The 18248-nt window shown below is 50.7% G+C and overlaps 1 protein-coding gene across 1 annotated transcript; it reads right to left on the bottom strand.

Moving 5' to 3' along the window:
- Positions 1-5959: 5959 nt before the first annotated feature.
- On the bottom strand, positions 5960-12118 carry LOC125505939 (VAN3-binding protein). Its single transcript, XM_087521710.1, has 7 exons — positions 11640-12118; positions 10546-10656; positions 7209-7599; positions 6839-7114; positions 6696-6745; positions 6553-6610; positions 5960-6456 (listed from the first exon to the last, which is right to left on the bottom strand). Exons 1-7 carry the CDS (start codon positions 11919-11921, stop codon positions 6248-6250), a joined length of 1377 nt encoding a protein of 458 aa, XP_087377836.1. The 5' UTR covers positions 11922-12118; the 3' UTR covers positions 5960-6247.
- Positions 12119-18248: the final 6130 nt, after the last annotated feature.

The raw sequence follows: 18248 nt of genomic DNA, 5'->3' as shown, positions 1-18248 counted from the left end.
CCTCCCCACCGGCATTCGGTGCCGGGGCGGATCCGCCGGGGCGGATCCGCCGGCGCCTGGGTTCACCTCCTCCTCCTCCTCCGTGTGCATGGGCTCGGTGCTTGGCGCCTTTGCCGGGGACCCCCCTCGGGGTGGCATGGTCGATGGGGACGGCACGTTAGGGGTGGCCCTCAGTGGCTCCTCCTGCTACCGTTCTCCTCCTGCAACCACGACAAGGTCAGCACTAGGAAGTTATGCCCCAGCACACGTCAATGAGGAGCGAGTGATGAACGCACGCTTGGGGCTGCGCCGGGGGCTGCTCTCCACCACCACCAGCGGCATACTTGAGGTGCCCGCCAAGGGCTGGCCGCCCGCCGAAGCCTTGGTCCTCTTCGCCACCCTCTGGGCCAGCGTCTCCCTATCCCTGCGAAGATGAAGACAAGTCAAAAAAACGGGCATGGTCCGAGGGGACGGAGATGACAAAATACAAGACACTTACTCATCCTCCGCCTCTTCTTCCGCATGGATGCCTCCGGAGTTTGTTGCGGTTGTGCGGCCCTGCCGGGCCGGACCGGCTCACCAGAGACGGCCCGCTGCAGGACACGCCCTCTCCCCATGACCGGGGGCTTGACAACCTCAGCCTCCTCAGACGACTCGTCGGCGTCATCTTCGATGAGAGGAACCCTGGCGCCAGCACCGCTGGCCTCCCCAGCGGATTCCGCCCACTGGGCGAGCTCCTTCTCCTCCATGGTCGCCGCGCCTCATCCTCCACGCCGCCAGCGCTGCCGGCCTCCTTAGTGAGCTCCGCCTTCGCCGCCCTAGCGGTGATGTAGTCCAGCTCCGCCTAGGTGGTGTCCTGGATGAGCCGCGGCTCCTCGCGGACGTACCCCTCCACCAAGGTGTCGAAGAACTCATGTACCTGATCCTCCTCCGGGTCGGCCCAATTCGGGTCGAGGTCGTGCGCGTTGGAGTCCGGCATCATGGCGATGATGTCGGTTCGGCGAGAGTCGTTTCTCAGCGGGATCACCCCTGCCGGCAACCCGAATAAGGGCCCCTTGGCGACCTTGTTGGCCTTCGCGGCCTTGCCGGCCCTCTCGGCCCTACCATCGTGACCCACATCGAGCTGGAAGAGCCGCTGGCAGAAGTGGGTGTGCGCCATCACCATGAAGCTGTGGTTCAGGCCAAGGCGGAGCCGCATGATGTCGGCCACGTTGCTGAAAATCTAAGCCGGCCTCCCCTTGTTGTGAAGAGGAGCGATGCGGCGGATCTGCCCCAATCATCTCCAGGGTGAGCCCAGTAGCGGCAAGGCGGTGGATCCTGGTGGTGGCGACCGTGAGCCTCCCGTCCAGGGCGTTGACGTCGCCCTAGTCATCTCTGCGGACCAGCGGCGTCTGGCGAACTTGGCAAAACTCCTGAGGGTCCTCCTCCTTAATCCAGCACCACCGGCTCCGCCATTCCTCCCACCTCTCCTTTTGGGTGCCCTCTAGATACGCCCCCTTCTCCAAGGGCCTTGGGATCCAAGTGACACAACCAGAGATGGCGCCTCCCTTCTGGATCCAAGGGTAAAAGTAGCGGCGGAAGAGCGCCATGCTGGGAAGCACTCCGGCGAAGCCCTCACAGAGATGGGCGAAAAGAGCCATGCACGCCACGGCATTTGGAGTGAAATCCAGAAGATGGAAGCCGTAGGTGTGCATGATGTCGTTGAAGAAATCAGAGAAAGGGGGCAGAGGCCATAGGAAAAGTAGTCGACGAAGAATAGGTACCGATTCGGGGCGGCCTTGGCGCAATTGGCGGGGATGACGCGTGTGGCCGGGTGCCCCGTCGTCTCTCCCCCCGTCTTGCACCCCCAAAGGGGCCTGAAGTTATCCCAGAGATGGACCGCGTCGACCGTTGAGGGGAAGTAGGCGAGCTGCGTCCGCCGCGCCGTTGATTCGCTCTCCGGCAGCTCCGACCCCCGGCGTCCCTGGCCACTCCTTTGCTCTTCCTGGTCTTGAGTGCCATGGCGGCTGCGAGAAGTGGAGGAGAAAGAGCGGTGAAAATGCGATGGCAGCGAGCGAGAGCAGAGGCGTGAGGAGGAAGAAGGAGGGGACTGCGGTTTCAAGATTGGAGAAGACACAGGGGGTAAATGAGCAGCGCGCCCGCGGTTGTTCCTTTTTACAGGGAAGGCGCGGGCCACCTCTTTACCATGATGTGACGCATGCGTGCGGAAACCGCCCCACGCATGACCCCCACGTCACGCATGACCCTCCACGTCGCGCGTTCAACGCGGGTCATGGGGAAGCGCAGCGGACGGGAAATTATTGCGGTAAAAATCCGCCCCACCTGCCCGTGCACCGTTCTGGGCCTAGCCCAACAACGCGTCGCGCTTATGTGTGGCCCAGGCCCGGGGGCTCCTGTCAGTGTACAAAAGTAGGGGCTCTCGTTTTGCACCCCTTAAACTTGTGCACGGGCAATCAGAGCCGCGCCCACGGCCACACTAAGCAGGGCAGGGGAGGGATGTCGAAGCAACGCCAAGACCAGAGACGCAAAGAGAGCAAGAGGGTGAGGTGGACTCCCCCGGCAAGACTCTTGCCGGGGTGGCTTCCACAGCCTCGGCAGGATCCTTGCCTGGGCAACTTACCTGACGCCAATAGAGCGTACCACCCTTGAGCCCAAGGGGTCCCCATGCCATATTGGAACCAAGGCTCGGGAGGCACCTCCGTGGTGACATGCTGATCTTTGTAGAGATCATAGACACACAAGATCAGATGGAAATCAGAAGACGACGACCCTTGGCGAGATCCTTGCCGAGGAGCTCCACGAGACCCCTGGCAAGACCCTTGCCGGGGACGACCGCTGTGCCGCAGCGAGACCCTTGTCGGGCCCTCGGCAAGAACCTTGCCGAGGACGCCCGCGAGGCCGCAGTCGTGCCCGCGTCTGCCAAGACTCCACCGCCTCTCCCATACAGCTGCTAGCTTGACCAGTTGAGCAGGCATCTGCGTGGCAGCACACGGCCTCTACACCAACTCAGCAAGCACCTACGTGGTGGCATGCAGATCTTCGTGAAGGCTCCACCACCGCGCCAGCCCAGCGGCCAGCCAACGTGGCGCTACAACGCCTCGTCAGCTTGGACGCGCGTCGGAGCCAGGCGAGGCGACGACAGCTGGGACGAGCTTCTTTGTCGTCCCCAATAAAGTAAGAAGGGCACGTCGGCAACGCATAAAATGCGTTTGTCCGATGATGCCAGGGGATAGACTCAGCACCTGTACACCTTTTCACCTCCTGTGTGCCACTGTGGCAACCCCTTTTTGTCTATAAAAGGAGGCCCGAGGTGTACTGGAGAGGGATTCGGATCTTTTGGACTAGAGAGCCACTGCAGCTAGTTCAAGAACACAAGAACACCTCAATACACATCAAAGCAGGACTAGGGTTTTACGCGTTCCTGCGGCCCGAACCTGGGTAAACGATTTGTGTGCTGACCGCCAGACCCGCTCTTCGCACAACCCCGCGCCCGCCAACCGTAGAAGGGATCCCAGTGACCCCATAGGTGTGTTTCCCACCGACAAAGAGGGGAGACAATGATGGCAAGCTTATCCGCAAGGCCAAGACAAGGACTTACCCAAGCAAGAACAACCACTTTGCGAGGAAGAAGCCTCAAAAAGTGTTAGTGGTACAAGAAGAGTACTACTCTGATGATGATGATGATGATGATGATGATGATGATGATACAAGCGGTGAAGCGGTTGCAACGGCCTCTGTAGCCATTGCCACCACTCCCTCTCCATCGGTGTCTCTCTTCGACTCCCCTAACGAGAATGTCATCACCACCCACAAGTGCCTTATGGACAAGGCCTCAGAGGTAAACCCTCCCATCAAGTTTATCATTACAAGTAACTCATTCTGATGAATTGTGTGGGAGATGATAAGGTCACAAGGGAAGGTGAAAATAAGTTTGACAAGTTCGTGGTCAAGCCCAAAGGTGAGACCAAGAAGCACTTTGTTGCTCTCTTGAAACAACTAGATGAAGATAATGCTCTTGTTGATTCTCAAGAGAAAACCATCACTAAGATGAAAGGCCACCCAACGACGTGATGATAGTGGAAGGAGATTGGAGGAGCGCAATGATGAGAGGGGAGCGCGGGAGAAGGGAGCGTGGTGAAGAACCGGTCGAAGCCATCCTTCAACTTGTTTGGTAGCGCTGGCATATTCACACATGATTCGATAAGTTTCAGAAGTGATACGCGCCTAGAACATAAAACTGAATTTTGACGTAATCATAGATATATTCGGCCAGTAATTTATGTTGAAGTAGGAGTTCAGTACAGAATACGTTTCGTCCCATAGAACATCTCAGTTTCTGTATTTTTACTACTAGTAGTAGTAGTATACAATACAAATACGTTTTAAGTTCCTTTCCGGAATCTGAAACTGAAAATCGCAGTTTGCGCATGGGATTTTCATTTTCCGATGCCTATGCGAAGCAGTCTCTGTCGCGGAGCACAATGGCACTCGGTATCAAGCCAGTTGTGCAAAGAAGAGAGTACCGGCCCCGTTTTGGAGCATGCATGATGGCAAAGGGGAAAGAACGTAGTCGTAACATGCAGTACTCGGCCAAAGAGTGCAAGACGCATGCTACTACTATTCGTCGCCGCTTTACTTCACATCTCCACATTCCGTCACTCATATCCTCACATTCAGACTCCCTGCTGCAGCCTTGGTTTCGTCGAGCCACACCCAGACTCACCAATGATCGCCCATATGAAAAACCTGACCAGAATGCCCTGGGCAAACACGAAAAAGAAACAAACAAAGAAGCGTGTAGCTCGTACTACTATCTGGAGCGGACAGCCTGACTCTCCCCCCTTCAGAATTGAATTTCGAAAGGGAAAACCAGCAGTCCAAACACGTCATTTCACTCACCGCAACCCTGTTGCTACCCGTCTTTCCGGTCTCCTGGATCACAAGAAGCTCAGCTCCGGCTCTTCTTTACATGACAGGTTTCACTTCTTTCCCAGTACATCTCTCGCCACAGGCCAAAGCGGCAAAGATTCGCGCCTCGTCGCGGCAACCAAGGTATACAAGGTGCCGGCGATCATTGAGCCCTTACTCTTTTCCCCTCTCCCTGTCAATGGAGGCGACCTAGGGCTAGAGAGATGCCTCGCCTTTTACCGAATCGGATCGATCCTCCAGGTTCCAAATGCCGCGCCTTGCCTTGCATTGGATGCGGCACGGCACTTGCACTTGCACAGGCAGTCCCCGCGTACTACCGCAAAGCCGAGAGAGATGGGGGACACAGAGAAAAGCTCTTTACCTCGCCAATCTCGAGACAACGGAAAGGAAAATCACATCGTGGCATCCGGTTTTCTGAATGATTTCACGTGTAAAGGAAGATGGTAATAGTTTCAGTCTCAGAGAAATGAAGTTACTGAGTAAAGGATGCACAGTACGCGGGTCTCTGAACAAAACTATTATCCAGCATCAAGTTGGTCCTGAATCGACTGCAGCAGCAGCCGAAGGGAATGTGATCCCCAGCTCCTGAAACGAAAGAATGAGAGAGTGCAGCCTCCGGCATGTTGAAAGCAAAGCATGTTGCAAACTGGGAGGGAGAGCAGCAGAGAAGGAAGGGACCCAGGGAATTCTTGAGGCGACAGCTTTAGCAGTAGACATGTACTGTAAGGGCCCCTGACCTCAGAGCTAGGGGCAGACGATGTTCGAGGGACAAAAGCAGCTTTTGCTCCCGGTCAAAGATTCTAAACCGCAGCCGCAACTACCATTATACACTAGTCACTCTACTCCTCTTCAGGCCTAAGAGCGCTGTCAAGGATCAATCATGTCCTTCAAAAGAACCCAATTACTATCTTCCATGATTTACCGAGCATGCAGAAATTACCATACCTAAATGGAACAAAGCAATGATCTTCTCCCGCCACTAGATGTCTCTCTGTATAATAGGCCACCGACACACCACAGGTGAGAAGCAAAACTTAAGACACAAAGGAAACAGAGCAAAGGGGGAACTTCACTCTAGCCACTCTTCTTCACACATGAGCTGATGGAAACCCCAACCCAACCACATGCACATAAACACACAGCCTTCAGTTCACTTCCAGCCCTAACAAGTAGCAACGGCATGATAGTCCATTTCTCTTGCAGGACAAGAGGTACACCCATGCCGTTTTCTTCTGTTGCCCCTCGCCTCACATCTACAGCCTAGCAAACAAACGCACACATGGGACGGCTCCGGAGTTCGGACGACCAAAAGCCCGGCGTCGGCAGCCCACTCAGCCACTCACAGGGGACGCTTCCGCTCGTCGGCGATGCTGAGGAGGCGGGCCACGCCCTTGGTCCACAGCTCATACTCCCTCTGGCTGGTGCACTCGAACTCGATCACCCGGTGGTCGGCCGTCCTCAGCCCGAAGTAGCGCCGGTGCTCGCCGTCCTCCAGCAGGTGCCGCCCGGGCCACGCCGCCACGTCCTTGCACACGTCGATCACCACACCTGCAAGCAGCGACATGGATCCGACCTCGATCAGCGCCATGGATGACGGACAATGAGATGATGCTACCGTTGTTGCCATGATTGCTTGCCACTCACCTTTCTTCTTCTTGGTGATTGTCCCTGCGACATGCCGGCTCTTCATTTTCAGAGAGACCTGCAAGCACGCCATGATAACTAAGCAAAAAGACCAGAATTGCCACAAAAAAGGTTCTATACAACTCGAGGACGTCGGCATTTACCAGGCCCATTCGGTTGATGTACACTGATACGACCTTCCAATGCAGTGCGCCTGCAGATAAAACGATCATGAAACAGCAGCGTCAGTACATGTCCATGCACTTTTAACACATTGATGAACCGGAAATGTATCACCAGACAGCACCTTTCCGCGTGCGTTTAAGGAGCTCGGTGCCGCGAACAAGAAGTTCTTGGCTGCACACGCCCAGGAAGTTGTTCTCCTCCTCTAGCGAAAGATCGCTGATGCTGCTGCCGTTGCTCTCCAGCTTGCGATGCTGCTGCTTTTGCACAATCTGCTTGTTATGGTGCCCTCCTCCTGCACCTCCTCCTCCCATCGTCCCCTTCTCGACCGGGATCACCGCCGCTATGTTCCACACCTCCTTCAGAGCCCTCGCCCTCAATGTGGCTGCACCTCTCAATGCTGCACGCAACAATGATCATCCACCTCAAGCTTAAGAAATACAGTACTGTAGTTATCAGTTATCACCACATCAGGTGGAATGGAAATCACAAACCAGTAGCAGCAGCAGCTGTGACCGTGACGATGTCGCCAGGCGTCCTGACATTCACCGCCGAGCTAACAACCGCCTCCAAATGCTCGCGCTCGGCCCCCAAGGACTCCGCGGCCTCGACGCATTGCGCGGCCACGAGCGTCGCCGCGGAGGCCATGGCCATGTCGGTGCGGGCTGCGCGATCATCCTTGCCGGTGCTTGAGGCCGCAGCGGTGGCAGCAGCAACGGCCGCAACCGCAGCAGCCACCGCCGCGACCGAAACAGCGGCATGGACCTGCGCGTTGTGCGCTCGCGTCTCCTCTTTCTTCTTCTCCTTCCTGTCCTTGAGCCACCGGCCGACCGTCTTGCTGCCTCCTCGGTACGCCTGTGGCTTCGGCGTGCCCGCCCTGCAGTACTGCATTACATTTTTGACAAGAGATTGTTCCAATTAGCAAAGAGCATTCCCAAGGATGTTTATAATTCTCTGTTCTTTCAGTCCAATGATCATTTTGCATTCCTATGGGCAATACTGTAGATCAAACAGACTAAACTGCTAGGAAAATTTTACTTCAAGTGCAAAAATTTCGTTACAGCAAATGTTGCGGTAGGGCCTTGAAGTGATAGATGGAAACCAAATTTCCGGGGTGGGTCCGTAACTCTCTCATATGTAGTACTAACAATTATTCAAAGCTCCTCGGCCAGCAGAAAACACTGTGTATGCACAACGTTAAACTATGGTACGGCATAAGTAAGTCTGATAATTGAGCAAAAGCGTGGCACATACTGGCGCATACTACATGTACACCAGTAAACAATGTAGTACTATAATCTCAGAGGATAAATGGACACAATGATGAAGCGGCGTGGAATAAACCTGCAGCATTGGTCCTAGATCAGATAAAAGAAGGCATCATCACTAACACACCAGATTAGAAAAGCCGGAGGAATAAAACTCGATTAGGGACCAAAAAGGCAGGAGCCTAGCGCCATGATGCAGGAAAGCCAGCAGAGCAGACCGAGCTTAAAGGCAAGGACTGCATGCCTGCTACTGCTAGAGTACCTTTTACCCAGAGAGATAGAGAGAGAAACGGGGTGCATGGAGAGTGACATCGGCAGACTGGGCGCGCACAGTGTTCGCTTGCACAAGCAGCAGCAGACCAGAGCCCAGAGGCCAGGCTGAGACGGTACCCGGAATCGGGGCTTCATTAACGCACACCCCCAAGCAACACGGTAAAATCCATTCTTGCAGGCAAAAAATGTTTACCACGACAGGAAGGGGTCTCAGGTTTAGGGGGGGCTAAACAACCGTGATTAGCCCGGCTGGGAGGACCAGAGAGTGGCCCTGTGTACGGCCTGCCTATCCTAATCAGATCTTTGACCTTGACCTCTCGTAGGACTTGTCTCTCTTGGGGCTGGGGGCATGTGGGTGTGGGGCATTCCTGGACTTTTATCTTCTTTGTGCTTAATCCCAAAAATAGGGGTGAACAGTTGGATCTTTGGAGGCATTTCATATTTGCTTTATCATGAGCTAATAAACTGTCCCAGGAAAGGAATATATTTTTTAAAGAAAGATGCTTTAAAGATTACAAACTAATAATTCGCCAAGCCAGACAAACCAGTGCATAGGCTGGCCTGCCAGTGTGACATATCTCTCTGTCTTTGGATATCCAAGCACATTATTCCAGCACCATACTGTGCCGGCCCCCAAACTTATTACCGAGTAAAACTTGTAAGATAGTACTGCATGCATCCCGTCGAAACAATAAGGCAGGAAGCAGACGGGAGGAACAAAGCAAATTATAACTGTTGTGCGCACGCCGCTGAAGTGACACTTAACAACTACGTACTACAGTGGAAAAGAGAACAAGGTACATGAAAGATGAAAACAAGGCATGAAGAACAAGAGCTAGGAAGAAAAGAGGGAAGGGGTCACTATTTTTTGAGAGATGGGCAACAGTATCCTTATATTTGTGAAAAAAGATGCTTTAAACCAAGAATGCCTAGAAAAACATATAGACATGCGTGCTAGTTGTTTTCTACTACTAGTATATTACTCCCTCCGTTCCTTCCATATTAGTTGTCTCTGTTTTAGTACAACTTTGTACTAAAACAGCGACAACTAACATGGATGTGAATGAAACAAAGCATATTACACTCCATGTAAATCTGTAAAATGTGGGGCTTGTTCATGGGCAGCATAGCAGAGGGGACAAGCAAACAAACAGGTAAGCCATGAACCAGCCGGTGCTGGTGCTGGTGCATCCAAAATGGAGATGTACATGATCCCGCATGTGAAGGGGCACAGGCTTCAAACTGGAAAACAGGAGTTGTCGGCGGGGGCGACGGAGAAAAGGACATGGCCGCGGCAAAACATTGCGCCATGGGCGCCGAGATCGCAGGCTCTTGGTAGCAGCGAGAGAGAGAGAGAGAGAGAGAGAGCGAAAGGGACTAGGCAAAACAAAAGATGTGGGGAAAAAGAGATGAGGGTTACTATGGCCAGGTGTTTTATCGGAATGTGAGAAAGGCAACGGGGCCTGTTCCATTTTTTTTCTTTTGTTCTCTCTCCACAGAAAATTTGGCGCACAGGGAAGGCTGCAAGGCTGGTCTCTTTGTCCCAGCTCCCAGGCAGCCTCTCAGTGTCCCACAGCTTCCTATAGTATAGTTACTTTCATAAACAAGTGACTCTTCTGGCCTCGGCTGTTTTACCACAAGCACAACCAAGCTGCGGTTTCTAGTGTGAGTGTGAGAGCCTATACAATGCTATTTTTTTTTTGCCATGGAAATGTTTAATTGCAGCCGATGAACTTTAGAGAAATAGTCTTGCAAACCGTCAGTTTAGACACAATATGCAAGGAAAAGTTTTGTGAACAGATATTTTTTCCCGGACAAATAATCTAGCAAGGACAATGGAACTACTAGTAAAAAGAAAGCTGCGCAAAAGCTTCATGATTTAATCGACTTTTTCGGGTTTTCTGAAGTTGTAGAGCGCGGAAAAGATGGTTTTCCCGGTAAACAAGCACACGACCATTAGTCGTGCACACGGCTGCTAGTGCACAATCTCTTTTGGTTTCTTGCTGAAACTCTAAAAAACTTGACACATCAACACAGTTCGTCCACTAGCGCCTTGGTCTTTGTAACTTAAAACGCTCAAGAACATCCAAAGATGGTACTGGAAACTGAGCACAATTAGTGAGAGCCTGAAGAAGGCTGGCGCTTTGGTCGGCATTAAAAATTGAGGCCAAGTACTAGTAGAACTGCGAGTACTACTGCACTGGAAATCACGAGCACTTGGAACAGGGGCCTCGCCTAGGAACTGGTAGCCAGCACGAGTGGAAAGCAGCAAAGGTGACAAGAAGTGAACCTGCGAGTCGTCAATCTCCGGCGAGACCGGCGGGCTGTCGGTGAGCGAGCCGCCGCCGTTGAGCGGGCCGCTGCTGTGGGAGAGCCGTCCGGTTGTGAGGGGCGCCACTTCCTGCACAACAAATTTGCATCAATGTCCAGTTCCACCGATCAATTAAAAGTGATAAACACTAAACAGTAGTACGGATTATTTACTTTTGCTTCTGCAAACTGCGAAAGAGAAAGAAATGAAAAATCAATTCTCGAAAGAGCTGAGAAATTGATGATAAAGTGTTGCCCTGACCACTCACTAAACAGGGTTGTTAAAAAGATCAGTTTTGCTAAAGCACATCTAGATGTGCCATAAGTATTGCACATCTAAGTCCTATGTCATTGATCTTGCGTTGAGATTCGTGTGGATATTTTTTTTTCTTTTTTCTTTTCCTTTTTATACTTGATTCACTCACTTAGATGTGCAATAACTAGACACACCCTAAAAAGATTAAAAAAAGGGAGTCGGGATTACGCCTCTTCTAATTGCCCTCGTAGGAGAAGAATCTCCCCTTTGGCCGTTTCTCCTTGTCCAAACATGGGGTCAAAAGGAAAACCAAGAGAAAATAGAGGTTGAATTTGACGAGAGAATGAACCGGAGCGGTGAGGAAGGTCAAGAGGATCATCATTAACTCCCATCGAAGGGGCTGGGTTTCGTACTGGGGCGTACGCTGGGAATCCTCTGACAGGAATCACAGGAGATAAGGAGGGAACCACGAACTCATCACACAAACGTACTCCACAGTAGTAATTCTCGGACGAATGCTGGTGAGCGTCGAAATCCCACATAAAGAACGACTAAAGCACACGCTTTAGCACTGTTATTAAACAAAAACGAAACAAAAAGAGAGAGTTCGGAATCAGACGCGGCCATGCCACAGACAAAACGGAACTCGCCGGTTACAAACTGAAATTTTTAGTGGTATTTCTTGCTTTTTCCCTCTTGTGCAAACGGATCGTGAGTTTGGGCAGCTCCGATCGGAGAACGCTCTTTTCTTTTGCCCGGAGAGGGAGGAGAGGAGAGGGCAGGGGAGGAAGGGCCGAGGCGGAGGGAGGAGGGCTCACCGACTGCGCCAGGATCCGCTCCATGATGAACTGCGAGGTGGCGGCGGAGGCGAAGGAGAAGGAGCTGCCGGCCGTGGCGGCGCCGTCGTCGAGCTCGCAGCAGGCGGGGTCCTCGGCGATGGGCGCGGCGAGGAGCGGCGCCGGCGACGGCGGGCGCGGGCGGGGCACGTCGACGGCGGAGGCGCTCCAGGAGCGGGAGAGGAACTCGAGCGGGTCGAGCGGCGGCTCCGGCGGGCGCAGGTCGCCGGCGGCGGGGCGGGCCCGCGGGTGGTGGTCGCCCATGCAGGCGGGCAGGCAAGGCAGGCGGCGCGGCGGCCGTGGGCCAGGCAGGGAGAGCGGAGCGGTGGAGTGGGAGTGGGAGTGCGCGAGTGTGTTCCGTCCCGTGCGTGCGTGCGTGCGCGAGCGAGCGAAGTCGGGCGCGTGACTGGCTGCGGCTCGGCTGTGTGCGCTGCGCACCGGGGGAGGTGGAGGTGGAGGTTTCTGGGCTGGTTTTATAGATGCCATTGCCAACCGCGGCGCGAGCGTCCCTTTGCCGAGCCCTCCGCTTTCGGTGCACGAGGCGCCGGGGCCAGTTGCTGCGGGTGAAAGGAAAAAGGACTTGTACTGCGACGTGGCTACGTGCCCTGGTCGTGCACTTGTTGATCGCTTTGGACGGCCAGAGGTTTTTCCACCGCCGGTAAGGTGAAGGTGCTTCCAAGATGACACATATGGTAAATGGTTTTTATTAGATATATACTCTTTTGAAAAAAAAGATATATACTCATTTCCGTCCTTCACTTTGTGTCCCAACTCTTGTGCTCGCGCATATTGTTGTGACCTTTACGTTGCACGAGTTTAACCGACTAAGCCACCATCATACAGGCGCGTGCCCTAGGTTGTTAGTAGGATGACACATACGGGCACGTGACCATGGTGTTATTTTGATTGTGCCCTAGGTCGCCAGGCAAACGCAGTCCTAATCACATTTGTTTCACCTATTAAATAAAAGATTTTCTCTATTACATCTGATTAAAACTTCTCGAATGAACCACCATCTACAGTTGGTTTCATATCCTTTGTTCGGATTGCTTCAATCGTGGCTTTAAAGATTTGTTAGGTGTATACCAAGGCTGCCTAGAAATAGTTCACGCACTGCTGTGTGCCAACTGTCAAGATTGGAGAGTGTTTTTTTTTGTCGTTAGTAGGAAACCGATCTTGCAAGGTTTGAATGTTCTTATAGATATTAGTTTCAGAAAGTCTTCTAGATAACATGCATATCAGCATAAATTTATGGGGTGGCGCCTTTCTTCTTTCTAGTCATTGATATTTGGAAATATATAACGATTGTGGCGCACTTATAGTTTCAGCTATATATTGTTCACCTTCCGAATGTGATGTTACGTATCCTAGTTGCCAACACATAGTGTTAGAAATGCCTCGCGAATTTTAACCCGGTTTTTAAAATTTAGCCGACTCTCCTTAAAAATGATCAGAAGGAAACGAAAGTGTGAGGCCACACATGGCTGATTCAGTGTTAACGGTTTGCTCTTTCAAAGCCAATTTTTTTCCGATCATTTGAAGCCACAAAAATGTTTATGGCATTTGATCATATTTTCCTTTCTAGGTCAATTTATGCCCGATTGCCTAATGTTTTTCTTGTACCTAAACTGATTACAAAAATGTGTGGTTTTCACTAAAGTGGAATTATTTATGATCAAATTAAATATAGCAATAATTTCATACTATGACTAAGGATTAGAAACCTATTTGCCTTTTTTATTTTAGAAATTGACTTTTGAGGGAGTTTGTTCCCATTTGCTCTTTAAAATGTCCATTTCTGCCTCTTCCTGCTGCCAGATTAGGTCTAGGTCGTTGCACCTCTTCTGCAGAAACGAAAGGACGCCGATAAGTCTTGGACGTTTGCGATTTCCCGATGGCAAACCGCATGTTTTTTGTGGCAATTTATATACACGAGGGATGACAAGTTTAGTTGGTAAGTATGATAATTTCACCTTTAGTTTATTTTTTGTTAGAAAATTACCGTTCTTGTCACCTAAATTTGCCATTCTCGTGACAACTAAACTTGCCATAAAATACGTTTGATTTGTCATGAGCAAATCCCAACCGTTATGGATTCGTCATTTCCGAAAAGAAAAAAAAAGGCTGCATCATCCTTTTGGTAGACGCCCACGCTCTGAAGTGGCGCAGCTGCGCATAGCACATCCCACGGGAGCGCACTCCTTTGCACCAGAGATGCGCCGCCCTTCGATCAGCACAAAAAGGAAAGCTATAACGCTTCCCCGTTTTCCTGCCGGTCGAGCCTTAATCACCGCGCATTTTCTTCGAGAAGCAACCCGGCTGCGCACGTCGGCGTGAGTAAACGGCGAGCCGGATGACGGGAGAGCCAGCAGAGTGACGGATACCCCCCCAGCCCAGCTCGTCACCCGCCATGGCCTCGTCTGCTTGAGCTCGCAGCCATTTTTGTTGTCCGCTCCTGCCCGTGGTTTAATTCGGAGGCCCGCGCAAAGCTCTCGCTATAGAACAGCTCAAGATGGGAGGCATGGCAGCGAGCGCATGGGTCACTGTTGCGAGTACCGTGCTGATGGCAGCGTGGTGTAAATGCGTGTCGCTGCACACGGCCGCGGCGTGACACGCCGGGACGGGGCCCGGTGGCTCCCAGCTGGAGACTACGGTGACCTGCTCATAAAACTCGTTGGATCATGAGCCCGATCGTGTACTACAGCTCGGCGGATTATGCTACTATAAGAGCAAGGTTAATAATGCAGCCAACGGTCGACTATAAGAAATTGCCCTGTCATGCACAGTCAACCTCTTATCCGGCATGTACAATAGTAAGTTATAAATATATACTCTCTCCGGCCATTTTTACTCTGCATATTAGAATTTTCTGAAGTCAAACTTCACAAAGTTTGACCGTATTTATATGAAAAAATATCAACATCTGCCATGTTAAAGTTATACAATATGAAACTTTAAGTCATGACACATCTATTGGTATTGATTTCAGATTGTGAATGTTGGTATTTTTTTTCTATAAAGTTGGTCCAACTTTACGAGGCTTGGCTTCAGTCAAATCTTATATGCAAACTAAAAAGGACCGGAGGGAGTACTAGTTTGTCAATAGTTGGTTTATCTTACGTCCCCACAAAGCGTCTTGGGTCTCGTGTTGCAGCTGGCTACTAACCTACTAACCAAGAGTCCGCTTCTCTTCTCTCTCCTCCAACTAAGTAAGAATATTTTTTTTTATTTCTTATAGTATGCTTATGTCATCCTATTGTACTTACTCTAAGGCTGGTTGTAATGGGGAGTATTATATGCTAGTATCATGCATATGATACTAGTGTATAATACTACCTCCCTAATGCATAGTATCATATATTAGTATTATATAGTACTCTATTTATTGCCATTCATGACACAAAGTAGCATAACATTTATTATGATACGGTATCATGATATGATACTCCATCCTCGTTTTCTTCATTTAATACTATGGCACCTTATCAAAATTGTCTAGTTGGCATGCATGATACTATCTATGATACTACCATTACGACCAGTCTAATCTGAATTAAACCCCTCTAAGAGCATGGTTAATGATACAGTCAACTGCTGGCTATAAGATGTTGCCATATCATCTATAGACAACAATATAATCACTCATGCAACAAGGTTGGCTATAAGATTAGTACTTTTTCTCATCTTCTCTGTATCTTTTTCTTCACATTTATTGAATTTTCCCTGCAGCACTCATATAGCTAAGCTCTTACATGAGAGCCTACTCGCCATGCTTTTTCATGTATCTCTTCTTTATATAAGCAAAATTCTGAAATAAACGGGCTATAAACCTACTATTGTACTTGCTCTAAAAGTCGTTAACGATGAGCCTACATGCCTTCCATAGCAAAATTCGCGGGGATACTGTACCTATATACAGAGATTGTGTACCGCAGGCCTGAGTCTTGAGACAAGAGGCTGACAACTAATGTTGGGTAGTATTGAGTTTGGCAGTAAGAGCATGGTTAATAATATAGCCGACCAGTGGCTATAATATGGTGTCATGTCATCTATAGTTAATGTATGATAGTGGATTACAACAAAATATTTTTTTTGAAACATTCCCATCCTACACTTTCACATAGTTTTTGGAGTCCGTGCTACAAGCAACTGTAAATCTACACCCCGCATCTCTACTTTCTCCTTTGCACTCTCATTCAACTCAGTAAAAATATAATATTTTAAGTCCTACGACTCGTCTACATCATCTTATTATACTTGTTCTAACGTGCTTTGTAAAATTAGATTCATGCAGAGGCCAGGAGTAGTAGCTAATCGAGGGTGGTGGTTCGGGTGCAGTTGTCAACAGGGAAACGCACGTACGCCCATTTAATCCACCATGCATGCACACACGGCTGCATCCCAAGTTCATCCGTACGCGCAGCGATGTTGGCCAATTAACGCATCGCCCAACATTAATTTTTTGTATTTTGTTGTTGTTGTTGTTGTTGAGATGTCCGTCATTTGTGTTGATCCGTTAGATTGATGCACCAAGTGGACCAATAGCAGGACTTTTGGGACCAATCTGTACGCACTCTACGTGATCAACTTAATTTTTTTTCAGGAAAACTTCAGATCTGTGCCATGAACATCAGAAATAATAAAAAAAAAATACGTCCAGATTTGTAGACCACCTAACGACGACTACGAACACTAAAGCGAGCCAAAGGTGTGCTGCCATCATCGCTCGTTCCTCGTCTGAGCCCGGCAAAACTTGTTATAGTAGACAGTCAGAAAATCGTCATGCTAAGGCCCCATAGAACCAGCGCACCAGAACAACAACTGCCGTTGTTGAAGAGTAGTATCGATCGGAAGGATCCAACCAAGTGACACACAAAAGCGTAGACGAACTACGACCAGATCCGAACAAATCGACCAAGGATTGATCCGCCAGAGACCCACCTCCGCACGCCCACCGTCGATACCAAACGCACCATCGGGGCGGAGGCTAGACGGAGAGAACTTTATTTAATCTTCAGAGAATCTAGGGTTCATCTGCCTTCCATCGGCGCCACCGCCGGTCCGCATCGTCTCCGGTGGCCTTAGGGCCATGTCAGCGCGGTGGATCCCTTCCTTGCTGACAGCAGGACTCCGTTTTTAGATGTTTTTTTGAGTTTTTGTGTCCTACTTAGGATGCCACTTAATTAAGGTCGCTAGAAATTTCCATTTTTTTGTAGAGAGTGGATAGCTCTCTACTTCGAAACTGAAACATTTCTGTTTTGTATATTTCTTCAAAAGCATGAAAGCATTTCGCAATTTTGACTGGGCAAGTTGCTTCAAATTAACGCAAAATACCATGGATCCTACGTCCACCGCATTGTGCTTGTCATTTCCACTTGCTAGAGTTAAACTCTTTCTTACCAAACTTGAGGTAAAGATCTAGTAAATACATGAACTGTACAACTCTGTTATTCTGCTGTTTCTTTTGCAAAAATATTAATTCGTACCAATTTTCCATTTTTGGGCAAAAACAAGTCATCTTATGCCATTCATTACTCCCAACGTACGATACGACCCGTCCTGTGTAATCCAAGCCTTTTTTTTAACACGTGTATAACCCAAACCGACGGCAGCCCAGCACCCATCCCCCATGCGTACGTACGGAGGCGACCTAGCTGTACGAGCAAAACGTACGTAGCCATATACACCTCGTGCCCCTGTCCCCCGATCGATCCGTCGACGAGCCAGGCCCTGGGTCGATTTCTTCTCTGGTGGCCGTGCGTGGGACCTCCGCCACGCACCAACGCCACAGCCAGCGATCGACGGCGACCAACGTCGCGTTGGAGGCCAGGGATCTATTTATCCAATCATTCCACCGCAACAGGCGGTTGCTTCCCCGATGCCCCGGCCGGTGCCGGTGCCCAGCTACCTATGCCCTGGGTCACAGGGCCAGCCCGGCCACCGTGCCCGGGCCCCTGCCGGCCGGCTACAGCTAGCGGACGCACGCAGCAAGGCTAGCCAGCCTATGCTGGCTACGGGCGATCCATGGCGTGCCGCGCGATGACCTCACGAGATCCGCGGCACAGTGCCGGAGGAGCACGAGCAATGGCGGCACGAGGCGGGCGAGCCCATCCCGCCGTGCCGGTAGAGAGCGGCCGGCCACCGGCAAAGGACAAAAGAGTTGCTGTTGCGTTCTGGTGGAGCAGCCTGGTGGAGTGGAGTGTGGTCTCCATCGCAGACAAGCATGGCGCCGCCTGCTGCGTGCTGCCATCGTTCCATCCAGCACCTACGACCGGCTAGCTTGCATGCACGACTGCGAATCACTATTTCATCTGGGAAACACCGAGCTCGACGAGATCTCCGTTCAACGGGGCAGCACATTTTATGTGCAACATTGAATGAGAAAAATTGTCGTCCCCAATGAGAAAAATTTCGGTCTGCTGCAAATGAGAAAATTCGCTCAAAACATTCTCCCCAGGAAAAAGAACTTATAATTGTGCAATATGCGGTCATATAACTGGTGGATACGAGGAAACTTCCTTGCCATTATTAGAGCTTGTACCCAGACGGCATCACGTTATGTGTTGCGCCAACTTGCTTTTGTCTAGTTAA

Source organism: Triticum urartu, chromosome 5A, assembly GCF_056163025.1.
Source record: "Triticum urartu cultivar PI428250 chromosome 5A, HENAU_Tu73, whole genome shotgun sequence".
Taxonomy (NCBI): Eukaryota; Viridiplantae; Streptophyta; class Magnoliopsida; order Poales; family Poaceae; genus Triticum; species Triticum urartu.
The sequence above is the reverse complement of the archived record's forward strand: the minus strand, read 5'-3'. Positions and strand labels throughout refer to the sequence as shown.

Bases quoted from the DNA above. Each gene is read 5' to 3' on its own strand.
- LOC125505939 (XM_087521710.1), bottom strand. From the start codon at position 11,921: ATGGGCGACCACCACCCGCGGGCCCGCCCCGCCGCCGGCGACCTGCGC. The intron at 10,657-11,639 runs GTGAGCCCTCCT...TTTGTTGTGCAG, and splicing joins AGCGGATCCTGGCGCAGTCG to GAAGTGGCGCCCCTCACAAC. The intron at 6,746-6,838 runs GTGCTGTCTGGT...TTTTATCTGCAG, and splicing joins CCTTAAACGCACGCGGAAAG to GCGCACTGCATTGGAAGGTC.